Source organism: Quercus lobata, chromosome 9, assembly GCF_001633185.2.
Source record: "Quercus lobata isolate SW786 chromosome 9, ValleyOak3.0 Primary Assembly, whole genome shotgun sequence".
NCBI classification, from domain to species: Eukaryota; Viridiplantae; Streptophyta; class Magnoliopsida; order Fagales; family Fagaceae; genus Quercus; species Quercus lobata.
In genome coordinates, this window is record NC_044912.1 from 28,635,020 (window position 1) to 28,649,981 (window position 14,962).

Below are 14,962 nucleotides of genomic sequence, written 5' to 3' on the forward strand. Positions count from 1 at the left end.
CACACCATAAAGTTTGCTAGCATAAAATAGCCACATTTCTATTTTTTTTCCCAGTTTCATTAACGTCTTTTTTTTTTTTACATCCTCTTTCGTCTTAGATTTTATTGGTAGCTAGAAAAATTCCCTAAACAAAACAATGAACTCCATCTGTCATCATTATCAAACCCCCAAATTCATAATCCTTGATTTGCCAAATCATAAGTCTATACTCAAATAATAAGTCTAAAAGCACAACAAATTTTACAAAATTTTTTAAAATTGTTTAGGTGGTAGTTTGTTAATGATGTACAATAAAAGTGATGAAAGTGGTAGTCCTATATAAAAGTGATGTTGTACTAATTATTACAATTTATGACCTTAGCACGTTGTACAAAATATTAAGAAATTTTTTGTATATGTAATATTGTTGATACTTAAAACACAACTCCTTATTCTCAAAAAAAAAAAAAAAAAAAAAAAAAACACACACACACACACACACAATTTTTTTTTATGGGGGAAAAAAAAAAAACACACTCAATTTGGTAGCTCCACTTCATCCAAACACCAACTGATTGCTACTAGTTGAGATCTACAGCTAAACCCCCACCAAACCAAGTCACTAGCATGAAACACCATCCCATTTCCAAAACTTATAATTTGACCTACTCAAATCCCCCAAATAATAAACTTCATGCCCATCAGTCCATCACACCACCTAAACCTGCCTAAATCCCCCAAAACCACAACCATTGCATCCATATCCACATTAGGTTGGGCATTAAGTATAGTAAGACATTGATTTGATCACGGGCGTCTTGGCTTCATCTTGGGGTAAGGAAAACTTGCACAAGGTAGGGTAGGTTCAGGTGGGGCACGTCGAAGGCATCTTGCCATCCCCATGAAATGACCTCAACACTGATGATAGTAAGAAAGATGAGATAGAAGGGGGATGGGCAACTCTAAGAATTGTACAAGCAAGAAATGAGTGTTTTGGAGATCAGTAGTGCGTGTACATTCACACACATCTAAGATGGGGTGGGATGAGATAGAATGAGGTAGGCAAATTTTGTCCTCTCCTTATTCCCTCTTTGAGGTAGGAAAAATCCATGCCAGGCAAGACATTGATGGTTGGATTGTGGTGGGAAAATTTGGTCATCCCTAGCTTCATTAATGCCTCAAGTCCTATGCATGTAACTTGTCCTGAGTTTTTCTAATATTGTATTGGCTCTCTTCTTTGATGTCCATACAAAGAATCTATAGATATGAGAGAGAGAGAGAGAGAGAGAGAGAGAGAGAGAGAGAGCACCAGAATATGCTACACAAAATTTTCATTTTGATTATGTAAAATATTGATTATTTTTTTCTTTCTTTTTTTAAGAAATTTTTTTAAGAGGTTAGTCTAGTGATTCCTATAGCTCATATGCATGGTTCATGAGATTCTAGGTTTAAATTTTCTAGTTAACACTTTGCTAGGAAAATTCTTCTTGATAATTTTAGATAACTTTTTATTAGAGAGATTTAATTTATGGCGTCTGTTCCTGATAATGACTCTATTATCAAATCAAGATACCAATCAGTTTTTGATGTAGGCGGAGATTGGACTCCAGATTTCTTATTTAACTATCAGAAACTTTACCAACTAAGCTAACTGGAACCTTCGATAATTTTAGATAATTTAGGATTATTGAATATATATATAAATATATATATATATATATATATATATATATATAGACTAAAGATGTTTGACTTTTGGAATTTCATTCAATATTTAAACTTTCCATTAAAATGATGACGTATCATATTTTCTCTTAATTATATAATATATAGTTTCATATACAAATATAATTATAATAAATGATTATTAATAACTAAACAATAAATAATAATAATAATAATATCGAGAAAAAATCTTATTACGTTAACTTTCGTGTAAATTGCATGGATTACAAACTATTATTATATAATTAATTTGTTTGGAGGGCGCAAGAAATAATGGTAAGCCTAAGAAAATGATAGATATGGTGGGTAAGATTTCATTCTCAATGAGATCCTTCAAATGCTTCTGACACTAGGGTTTCTGTGAATAATTCCAAAAACCATTGTATCAATATGCATATTACAGTTGAATTATGCCTACCCAACTGAAACCACAACCGTAGAAACATGATCTTCAAAATTTGCAAATATAATATCAATCCCATCAACCTCACGGGCAATAAATTAATTAATAATTTCGTGATTGAGGGGACCTTGATATTCAAATTCTATTATCACCTTTCCATGTGCGAGTAATTTGCGAAAATCTCAAGCGATTTAACGACCAATAACCGCCATCAACGGCAGCATCCATGGAAATTGTTTTAATATAGTCAAAAAATCGAATGTTCTAACTTCTAATCAAGGATAAGCCTCTGGACCCTTAGTCTACCGACAAAGTACTTTTTTGGGGTGAAGAGCTTGATACACAATATCTGATAAAAACCAAAAAAAAAAAAATGTTTCAACTGTAGTTTTAACTGTATGATTATTTTAATAAGTTACGTGATTTGTTTAAATAATATATATGAATAGTTTTATAAATTATTATATAACGGATTGAAAAAAATAGCTTCAAATTAGTTTGGAACCAAACTTTTGTCCCGTATGATTGAACTGAGCGAAACATGATTTATCCTTGCCAAGCAAAATAGTCAAGAAAATTTGGCTCTATATTGCATCAGTGGGGTCAGCTTAGGTGTCTTTTGGGCCTGGGGTTCGGCTTTTTGAGGGAGTGTTTTCTTTTTCTCTTTTTTTTTTTTTTTTTTTTTTTTTTTTTTTTTTTTTTAAATAATAATCTATTATTTTAAAGGTTTATTAAGCAACAATGTCCAAGCTCATCACATACACACACCAACAAGAGAGAGAGACAGCAGCCAAAAAATGCCGTCTCGGAAGTTTGGCATCTTGGACAAGTTTGCATTTTGAAGATTTGAGAGAAATTATTGTTTGAAAGTTTGGACGTACGCATAATTCCTCATTTCAAGCCATAATTATGAGTCATGTGACTCAAATACGTCAAAGTTCCTAATACAATAACCAATGGCGTTTCACGTTTGGAGCAAATTCCGCTCTCGTTAAATTAAAGATACAATGTCAAAAAGTGGGGTGTGATAGTTCTATTCTGAATTTCATTTTCCTCAGATTTTACTATTATTATTTTTGTTTGGATAAATTACAATTATTTTTTTTTTTTTGTATAAGATATAATTTCTACTCTAATCTAATCTAAGTGTATATGTGTGTGAAATTCCCTCCTAGAAACTTGAATCCTGACCCTTGCCCTCCACATCCCACAAACATTTATACTTGTGAAGTGACCACTGCACTAACGGTGTGCGGTGATGGGTAACTTACAATTTACTTACCTATAGTTTGGCTAAAATTTAAGTTACTTATCTGTGATTTAAAATTTAACACTTTATTCAAGGTTAGCTTAGTTAGATTTTAATAACCCACTTCTGTTAAAAATAGAACTAATATGTAATTTTGCTGTACTTTTATGTCACTCTCCTCTAAAAATACAAAAAATATAAAATATTAGATCAAATAAGATAAAAAAAATTCATTGGAATACTTGCATCATAGAATTTCAAACCACAAGTAGGTAACTTAAATTTTGGTCAAACCTTAGGTAGGTAAAGTGTTAAAATTTAAACTACAGGTAGGCAGATTCTCAAAAAAAAAAAAAAAACTACAGGTTGGCAACTTAAATTTTAGCCAAATCACAGATGAGTAAATTGTAATTTGCCCTTTTTGTTTTTATTTAATAGGAATAAATATATTAAAAATTTAAGATCATTTACATTGATGCTTTTTTTTTTTTTTTTTTTTCTTTTTTACTGTTTACTCAAAAAAAAGTTGTTTTTTATTTATTTATTATTTAAATATAATGGAGATTAAGCATCTATTCGTTTATAGCATTGTTACAATCTTATGTAATTTATTTATCTCAAACACATGAATACCAAGGGTAAGAATATATTATAGGCTATTATTATCCATACGTAGATATATAATGCAATTTTAGAATACTATGAGTATGGGTTAGCTAGGTTAATTTTGTAATACTAGTTACTGTGGTTTCACCATTATGCACTTTTGTAACTATTTATTCATGCCACCTAATATAACAACTATCTTCTTTCTCAAAAAAAATATAACAACTTTCTTTTATTTCTAACTTTCACCATAAAAGCTAGACACATATGCATATAATACTTGTACTTGATTTCTTCTTAACTTGTCTTAGCTTTTCTTTTCTCATGTCTCTTTTGTTATATGAGTCCAAATTTGATAAGGATTGGGTGTAAAATATGAATTTTACACTATCAAATAAAATATTGTTATATCAGCGTTTTATTTAAAATTCAATACATCATACCACACTTAATAATATCTCAATAAACTCTCAATTTGGTTGAATTTATATATGGGTATTAGAATTGATTAGGTGTAGTTGTGCTTATTCTTAAATATGTGATAAAATGATATGGCATATTGGGATTGAAGGGGTAAAACATTGGTCTTATACTACATCCATACAGAATTTAATCTCTTGTTGCATATAGATGTATTTTTTGGTATGTATAAATATAAATATAAATATATATATATATATATATATATATAAAATAAGAAATCGGGTTTGATTTACTTCCAATACTTTTTAAAAATAAATCTCCTTTTATTTTAATAAGAAACTGCCACATCACTCACTAACTAAGTAAAATGTGAGGATTAAAATCTATTACCACTTGTCATTGTATATTTAAAACAAAATGACATGTTCAGTTAAAAAAGTATTGAAGATAAGCCAAATTCCAAGTTAAAAAAGTACTAGAGGTAAGCTAAATTCTAGTTAAGAAATCCATATTCTTTGAGACTATACCTTTAGAGTTACTGGACTAAATTTTATATATCACTAATGTAATATTATGAGTTATATCGTGCTTTTATAATTACTATATATTAAGTATAATTTATTAATCTAATTAATACACTATTTAATATGAATAATGTTAGAGATACAAATTATTTTATAAATTTTTTTACAAACTGCTGATGTGGTGAGTAACTATTGACGAATGAAAAAAAAATGATATTAATAGTTGGCCTAAATGAAAACCAATAAGAGGTTGACTACATCAACATTTTGTAAAAATATTGTAAAATAGTTTGTGGTTATAGGATTACTTATTTAATATAACAAAGACATCGACATTTGATTGAGTTATCATGCTTTTAGAATTACTATATATTAAGTATAATTTATTAATCTAACACATAATTTAATATAACAAAGATGTCGAAGTTTGATCCTGTTTTATGTGTACATAGGCCATCAAGTTAAATTAAATTAATCCTTTTACTTTCTCATTTTCTCTTCATGCCTTTTTATTTATTTATTTTTTTTTTTTTTTTAAAATTTTTGATATTTTAACTAGTGGCAGAGCTAGAATTTTTTTTTTCTTTTTTTTTTTAAATTGGGCCAAACTATATATATATATATATATATATATATATGTGCGTGTTTGTGTATATATATAAACTAAGATTTTTTACTCCTAACCATGAAATTAACATTTCTTCTTTCTTTTATAAGATAAATTTTAAAAAAAATTCTCGTTTCTTCATAAAAAGGAAAAAAAAAAAAAATAATGTCCATATCTATGATTTTCTAAAATTAAAAGAATTTTTTATTAAAAAGATTTGCCTATATATTTCTAGGATATGCTATTATGGTATAAGAGTTATTAGAGAAAAATAGTCCATTAATGATATATAAAATTTTCTATTTTTATAAAATACATTAAATACACTTTGAATTAATGAATTATTTATGATATAAAAGTAATTAGAGGAAACAATTAATAGCGATGTATTAGTCATCTAAATAAATGTGTTACATGTTTTTAATAAAAATCTAGGAGATTTAAATTTATATATATCTAAAATTATTTTATTTTTACCAAAAATATAATAGGGAGTAGGGATTTTGGAAAAGTCAAGGGCCATGCCTCCCTAACCCCCACGCTAGTCCGCCCCTCATTCTAGCACTAACGTGAGTTGAGGTCTTATAAAACTATGATTAAAATAGGGGGGGAAAAAAAGAAGAACGTGGGTTGGGTGCAAAAGTGCAAGCATTTTTCCTCTATAAATACTGGCAGACTCTTATCAAAAATCATAATCCAAAGTAACCAATAGTAGTGCATTAGGGATTTGTAAAACACATAGTAAATATACTACTAGCTAGTGAGAGTGAGAGTGTAGCAATGGCCACAGTACTTCATGGTTTATCCCTTTCCAATATACTAGTTTTCTTTTTCTTCTTTGAGCTGTGTTTTTGCTTCAATCCAAAATACCACAGGTTGTCAACGACTGGAACCTCTTGGTCATCTGCCGGAGCTACCTGGTATGGTAGCCGCGATGGTGCAGGAAGCGATGGTAATATATATATATATATATAGAGAGAGAGAGAGAGAGAGAGAGAGAGGGAGAGAGAGAGAGAGAGAGAGAGTGAATTGTACTCTTTGTATTGTGTACTAATAAAATATATTTATGCATGCAGGAGGGTCTTGTGGGTATGGTAATGCAGTGTCACAACCACCATTCTCTTCCATGGTTACTGGAATAGGCCCTTCTCTTTACAATTCAGGCAAGGAATGTGGAGCCTGTTATCAGGTACTATAAACATAGTGTACATTTGGCAAGGAAAAAAAAGACACCCAGTTTTTTGGGACATTTTAGTTCATCTTGACAGGCTTCACAGTACACATTAAAAAAGATATTTAAAATTTATTTTTAACAGTGCTTTTAGTAAATAAACATTCAGTAAAATGCATTTAAATGCACTCCTAATTGTAAACTAGAATTGTTTTTGGTTGTTAATAATTTGATAGTTACAATGGAGCTAAAAGAGGGATTTGAATTCTGAATATTATATCTGAAAACAGAAAGAAGTTTCAAACTTCTTGGCAATTGTTAACTTCAACTTTTGATTTCGCACTGAAGTCCCTGGCAGAAATTTTGGACCCATGGAATACTCAATGAACTGAAGTTAAATGATGACATTTGGAACAAGAATGATTGACCAAGTTTCCCTATAAATTGCTCTTTTCTTTGTCACCCTCTCTCTTTTCTTTTTGGATGAGTCATGTCTTGACTTTATTTATTCATAATACATATTCCTTCTATTATACTTTCTTTTTTCCTCCCCCTATGTGGCTTCCTTTCCACTCCGCTATTATTCTATTCACAATAAGGCTAGAAATAAGATCAAGCAATATTGTCACAAAACTATTTCAAATTTTCAATCAATATACTAGGAGTCCATGGTCGGTCGTTAGTTACTTTGTCTTGTTCAACTTCTTTGAATTCTTTTTCCATTACTAGTATAATTCACAAACTGTTGGCCAATGTCTTTCTTTCTTTTTATAATATTATCACCTTTTTTTTCTTCTTCTATATTTAGTAGTAAAAGCAATCATGCTTTTTCTATTTATATTTCAAAGAGTTACATACTTCAAAAAGAGGGGGACAAAATCAAAGTAATTGCTATTTATATTATTCCATAGTTCTATTAATGTACACAATAAAGTTTCGCATGATAAAAATTCTTAAATTGTTGTCTTTTTGTTTTTGTTGTTTATGTTATGTTTGGATATATAATACAAAGATTGTTTATAAATTACTAGGTTAAATGTAGCAAACACTCTTCTTGTTCGGGGAAACCAGTAAGAGTGGTCATAACGGATTTTTGCCCTGGAGGACCATGCGCATCCGATGCTGCACATTTTGATCTAAGTGGGACTGCATTTGGTGCCATGGCACTTCCTGGTCAAGAAGACAAGCTTCGTGACGCAGGAGTCTTGGAAATTAGTTATGCACGGTAAAACTTCACTCCTCAACCATATACTTTTTTCTTATTCTTGTAAATGTTATGTTATTTTATTTTGCTTGTTTTTTTTTACCCAAAAGAACAAAGCCTTTTAGTTTCTTTAATGTTATTTAATTGGCACTTTGTAATGAATAGGTTAAAAAAGTGTACAAGTTCAGAACTTTTTGAACATTAATATATTCGTAAATTAATTAGGATGACATGTGTTTATTAATTCATTAAATCAGCACCACCATACACTTTTTTGTCACACTTTTTTTTTTAATGGAAATATATTTTATATTCAAACAAACAAACAAACAAGAGCACCTGTACAAGTTATAACATGCAGAAAACTGCAAACAAATACAATCCGAACAAGAACAAAAGGACTAAACAAAAGACAAAAGGAATCATCAACTTTATAACTATGGATTGAGTATTACAAGAAGACTAAACACTAAAATTATGTGAATCGCCATGCTCAAAAACATTACTCGGAATATTTGACTTAACGGGCAGCCTTTTTTGTTTTTAATAGGTAAGTTGGTAATAAAAGAACACCTTGATAAAGATTTTGGGAAACCAAATTACTTTAATTAGGCAAAACTCCTCTAATAGCAGTTCCATGTAGCTGAAAAATTATAATCAGACAGGCCTAACTAAATTTCTTTATGTTTGGCAGTGTGGCATGTGATTATTCAGGAAAAACCATAACATTTCATGTGGATCAAGGGTCAAACCCATACTACTTTGCTGTAGTGATTGAATATGAAGAAGGAGATGGAGATCTTGGTAGTGTTGATCTGAAGGAATCCTCAACAGAATCAAATGATGAATGGCGTACCATGCAACAATCATGGGGTGCAGTTTGGAAGCTAGATGCTGGGTCACTACTCCAAGCTCCACTCTCCATTCGCTTGACCTCACAGTACTCAGGCCAGACTCTTGTGGCAAAAGATGTCATTCCAAATGGGTGGAAGCCTGGCTCATCCTATAGATCCGTGGTTAATTACCTATGATTATCAACAACTTACAAGTCATCCAAGCCCAACTCCTATATTTCTGAGTTGGTTGAAACTTGAGATGTATTTTGCGTGGACTTAGATTAATGGGGCTAGAATTCAGATTGAAATCTTGCTTATTAGCATTAAAAGATGAATGTTAGCCTCAATTATTTTGAGAAAGTTGTGGTGCATCTAAGCATGTATTACAAATTAGCATATGTTTTAAGAGTAATGAGCTTTTCGTAGTATATATGTTGTTATAGTAGTATAAGTTCTACCACAAATTAGCTACAAATTAAGTGACCTAATGAGATCTTGCTACCCATATGTGACAAGCCTATGCATTCGGCATGCAGAACTAAACAACACAAAACATATAACCTCGTTAACTCACTACAAAATTAATTTCATTTTGTAATATCTCTATAAATTCTTTTATCCGAACAAAACAAGTACATTATATTATGAGAGAGAGAGAGAGAGACAGAGAGAGAGAGAGAGAGAGATGCTTACATGCAAACTCTCAAATAAGAAACAAACAATTTAGCACACCTAGTTTCAACACTACAAAAAATAGCGGAATCATTTCCATTATCCAGTCCCATCATTCATTTCCATCATTTCTGCTACACAAAATGCACCAATTTGCAATTATTTGTCCAAGAATTTCCTGCACAGCATCAATGCAGACCAAGGTTAATCTTTTTTTTAATAAAAAATTGATGTAAAGAGTATCTCGTTAAGGATATATATTATAAATTTTATTATATGTAAATCATATTAATTGATGAGTTAATTTATAAACATATCATAAAAATATAATTAAAAAAATCTATTATCGTATTGTTAATTTAGCACCAATCAATCACATTAATTAATTATCAACTGTGTTTATAAATATTTTGTATTTATAAAAATTTATAATAAAATTAGTAATGTTTAATATTATCCTAATCTAAATTGCAAATCCTCAGTGCATGAATAGTTAATATAAATGAAGTTTATTCACAGTAGATTTATGATGCGTAAAGCACCGGTAGCGGTGCCACGTGTAGGTAAATGTGACACAAGATAAAAGAACTCATATTATATAGCTCAAGCAATCTACTTTTGTTTTGCCTTTGTTTATATAGTTAACCCTATGTTGATGGCCATTTCGGAAGTCTAAGTGGAAGGGAGAAGCCCAGTAACACGGACAGAAAAGAGTTGGCAAACGGATAGAAAACCTATTAAGCCCAAGCGGCAAGAATAATGGATCACAGGCCCATGAGATAAACAAATAGGCCTTGAGGAAGTAAATAGGCTTAAAGGAGCCTGAAAAGAGAGAAAAAGCAAACCATGAGTAGTATATGATGTGGAAAAGTGAGAATGGGCCACGGCCGGCCCAAAGTAATGAAAGCAAAGAAAGTAAGGGGTCGATGGCAAGCCCATGAACCCCAAGGATGAGAAATAATGTAATTGGGCCGGGGAAGCTTAGGGAATTCAGTAAAATCCCATGGTAATGCAAAGTTAAGAAAAAGGGTTGAGGAAGCCCAAGGGAAGCAAACGGGCCCGAGACGTCCCAGGGAAAACAAATGGGACACAAGAGCGCGCCAGTGAGGTAACAAAATAACCAATGGTCTTGCTGGGCCATTAGGGGAAGAATGAACGGCAAGCCCAAAGAGGCCCAACCAAATTGAGGCAAAACAACTTCGCAGCAAGAATGATAGAGTGGTATGACAGGAGATGGTAGCAGGAAAAAGGGTAGGCTGAAGAAAAAGCAAAGCCCACCATCAAGCAAGGCACAACCTCGAATAGGGCAAGCCATAAAGGAAAGGGAAACCAGAAAATTATTAAGAACGGACAGCAGACTGTGTAGGCTAACCACGGCAGACGCATAAGCAATAGGCAGATTTTAGACATACATGGAAGAGAGGCACTCGCAAGACTCAAACCTCACCAGCTTGTACCCAGCCAATACAGGACATAGTGAGGTCATGGGTCAGAGGTAAGAAGGCATGGTTTGGCAGTGGGGAGAGGGGAAAACCTATTTGAGGTTCCTGTTAAGGCTCTTTTGGGGGAAGTGTTCTGCTGGGATGACATACCACCCAAAGGGGCAAAGCTGAGTTGGAACCACTAGGTGCATGCCATGAAGGATAGGGAGAGAGAAGGCACCCACACCGTAGCAGGAAAGGGTGTCACAATAGATAAACAAATAAAATAGCTTTCTTTTGTCTAGCGATAGGGAGTGGCACACAAACGGACCAGTAGTGGTCGACAGGTACACCTAGACCAAACAAATGTGGTTAAGGGTTAAAACAGTAAAATTCAGTCACGACAGACACTATAAAGATGTCCTTACCACGTACAGGAACAACAACAACAAGCACCACAGTATTGGAAACTTGAAAACTAGAAAATAGGAAATAAGGACTAAGAAAGAAAAAAGATAAGAAAAGGGGAATATTAGAAAAAAAGGAAAGAAAAAATAGAGAGTTAGAATGGCAGGCATGCACCAATAGGTTGATTCCCTCTCTCCCTCTCAAAATCTTGCTCTCTACCAGAAATAAAGGGTGTTCTTGTGTACCAACCATTCAGGTCTGCTTCTCTCAAAGTGATTAATTTGCACGGCAGGATCTTCCTAGGAGATTATTCACTTTGAGAAGAGGTGTTCTTCCCTCTTTGGTTTTGGTCCTGCGAATTAGACTTGATTTAATTTATTTCCCCTCTCAATCAACTCATATACTTTGCACTTGTTCCCCTTACTTTTCTTATAAAATAATTGTTGTTAAACTGTGATTATCTTTTTCCTAAGTAGGAATTATCTGTTTACCTTGATAAAGATCTCAAAGTATTTTATTTTATTGTTATTATCATATCTGCCTACCGCAACCCATCTAAAACAGTTCTGCCTCTCAAAGTAATTAATTTGCACGGCAGGATCTCCCTGGGAGATTATTCACTTTGAGAAGAGGTGTTCTTTCCTCTCTAGTTTTGGTCCTGCGAATTAGACTTGATCTAATTTATTTCCTCTCTCAATCAACTCATATACTATCCACTTGTTCCTCTTACTTTTCTTATAAAATAATTATTGTTAAACTGTGATTATCTTTTTCTTAAGTAGGGATTATCTGTTTACCTTGATAAAGATCTCAAAGTAGTTTATTTTATTGTTATTATCATATCTGCCTACTACAATCCATCTGAAACAATTCTGTCCGCCGTAAGTATACTCCTAGCAGACGAGGCATAGTTTGCGCACAAGCTGGATCAAGTTGAGTTGCAGTTGGACCGGTCTCAACTCTTATACTCAGAATACTCGGGCCCAATACCGCAGGAGGTAGCCCAGCCTAATTTAACCAAAAAAGGCCCACTACATTAAATTGGCGACTTCAGTAGGGAGTTGAGAAGCAAATAGGGATAGAAGCCCTTGCAAACAAATGCCTCCAAAGTCTAAAACAACGTGAAATATGAGTGCCGTGCTCTCACAAGCAGAGTCCAGGCCAACGACGCCTCACCAACAGCAGCCTAACCAAGCGGAAGGTGACAATGGAGTAGGGGCTGGACCCCAGCCACAGCTAAGAATCTCTACTGACAATGCCAACATCTTCATTAAAGTTTTGCAATCCCTGCAACACTCATAACAACAAATGATGGAAGAAATCCGCCAATTGAAAATAGACAAAACAAAGGAAAAAGGAAGCCAACATGACCCAGAACATGCGACAGACAAAGAAAAGACACCAACAGGAGGTGTCCCACAGAATGCGGAACAACGTTTCATTACTATGGCCGAAGTAGCGGCTCTCCTAGAACAAGAGAGAGTTAAAGCACTTAAGGAGAGATTCTACGCACGAAGGCCTCCTTACCCACTAAGGGTACTCAGCAAACCATACCCGAAGAGGTATGAGCCAAGGGTCTTTGCACAGTACAACGGCAGGAAGGGAAGTGTAGTTGAGCACGTGAGCAAGTTCATTGATATCCTTGGCCCTTATGCCGCAGACGAAAACTTGTGTCTTCGAGTATTCTCCAAGTTGCTATGCGACCGGGCATACACCTGATACATCGGCCTAAAGCCAGGATCGATCCCAACTTAGGATGACATGGTGGATGTATTTTGCACTAAGTACTTCCACGGAGAAGAAACAGTAACGCTTGCAACTTGCAAGCAACCAAGCAAAGGAATGGCGAAAATTTGATGGAATACATCAAAAGATTCAAGGACATAGCACTTGATTGCTATGATTATTGTGAAGAAAGAACATTGGTGGAAATGTGTATGACAAACATGATCAGGGAGTACAAGGCAGTCTTGGAAAACTTAGAAATCTCTCAGTTTGCGTAGTTGTTGCAAAAGGCCAGAAAGACTGCTCAGTCCGTAGAACCAATTTCGGACAAAAGAAACGCTCCGCAAGCTATGGTAGTATCCACTGGCGAGCAGAGAAGGAAGACTAATGGAAGGGAATACGATACTCCACCATCAATACCATGCACTCCAAAAGAATTAGATGTGCTGCTAGACAAGTGGATAGTAGATGGAGTTTTCAAGCCTAATCAAGTTTCCAGAGAACTCACAAAAGAGGAGTGGAGGGACCCCTGCTTCTGCCATTTGCACAACTACGTGCAACATCCTATCGCAGAATGTTGGGTGTTTTGTAGATTGGTGCACTGCAGAATCAAAGAAGGGACTCTAGAGCTATCCCAGCAGGAGGTTCAAAGAAACCCACTCCCAAACCACAAAGGGAAGGGTGTAGCAGAGGTGGTGATTTGCGTGGATCCAGGGGAAGACGAAGAAGAAAATTCAGCCTTACCTGCTGCAGCAATTACCACTTTGCAGCGGAGTTCCAAATTCAAAAATTTGTTTGACCAGCTGGGGCTCACAGCGAAGGAAAGAAAGATAGCAACGAAGGCTCTAGTGAGCATCACCTCCGGAGCAGGAGTAGAATGCTTATTAGCGGAAGTCCCAAATGATAGAGCCTTCATACAGGAGTCAACCGAGATCACTTTTAGTAATGAGGATATGGAGGTGGGATATCCAGATCACCGGAGGCCCCTCTACTTAGCGGCATCTATAAATCAAATCCCCATCAAGAGGGCCTTGGTATATATAGGTGCTTCTGTAAATCTCATTCCATTGAGCACTTTACAAGCAGCAGGAATTTCGGAAAGAAAGATTCAAGGATGCTCAATGGAAGTGACAGGGTTTGGCAGAAGGGGCGAGTACACCGCAGGCCATATTTAGTTGTGGTTGATAGTAGGTCCCATAGCTTCTTTAGCGTGGTTCCACGTGGTGAAAATAGAGGTCTCCTATCATGTGCTTTTGGAGAGGCCATGGTTGCACAAACACCGATTGGTCCTCTCCACCTATCACCAGTGTGTAAAAGGAAGGTTAAATGGCAGGATGATATGCATAGCAGCAAACCCTTCACCGTTTGAACAAGCGGAAGCTCATTTAGTAGAAACTATGTTCTACAACCAATGGGCTCTGTTTAGGGAAAGCTCAGTATTGAAACCACAATGTACCTTCGTGCCTAAGTGGGAAGATGTTCAAGGTGACCCAGAGCCTGACCTAAGGGAGTTGCTAACACGAAAGAAGAAAAGAAAAGAGGCACCCACCGTAGAATTAGATGACACACCCCAATGTGTCAGGGTCTAAGGCCCTGATGGTAGAATTATGTACAAATTATGAAGGCGCACGGGGCCCACAAGTGAAATACAAGCGGGCCCCACCCAAGTAGGGCAACGCAAGAGTTTAGCATGTTGCGTGGCACAAGAAAGTTCAAGGGAAGAAAGTAATAAAGAGAAAGATGAAAAAATTGTGGCAGAAAAGGAGGTGCAAGTTGTGGCAAAAGAAGAGTTGAAGGAAGTTGACCTAGGGTCTGGTTCACAAGAACCAAGGCTTATCTTAATTAGTGCAAGTCTGACAGAAAAGGAGAAATCAAAGCTGATGCTGCTGTTAAAAGAATTCAAAGATGTTTTCTTATAGGATTATAAAGCCTATCTAACTAGGTTGGCCACGGCTCTTGAAATGGGAGTCAAGCACTTGAAGGTGATGGGTGATTCGAACCTGGTGGTT

At 34.6% G+C, this 14,962-nt stretch overlaps 1 protein-coding gene across 1 annotated transcript; it reads left to right on the plus strand.

Annotated features, from left to right (window-relative positions):
• The first annotated feature begins 6,207 nt into the window (after nucleotides 1-6,207).
• Nucleotides 6,208-9,202, plus strand: LOC115962129 (expansin-B18-like). The gene is made up of 4 exons (XM_031081016.1): nucleotides 6,208-6,468; nucleotides 6,593-6,705; nucleotides 7,719-7,912; nucleotides 8,586-9,202. Exons 1-4 carry the CDS (start codon nucleotides 6,297-6,299, stop codon nucleotides 8,920-8,922), a joined length of 816 nt encoding a protein of 271 aa, XP_030936876.1. The 5' UTR covers nucleotides 6,208-6,296; the 3' UTR covers nucleotides 8,923-9,202.
• Nucleotides 9,203-14,962: the final 5,760 nt, after the last annotated feature.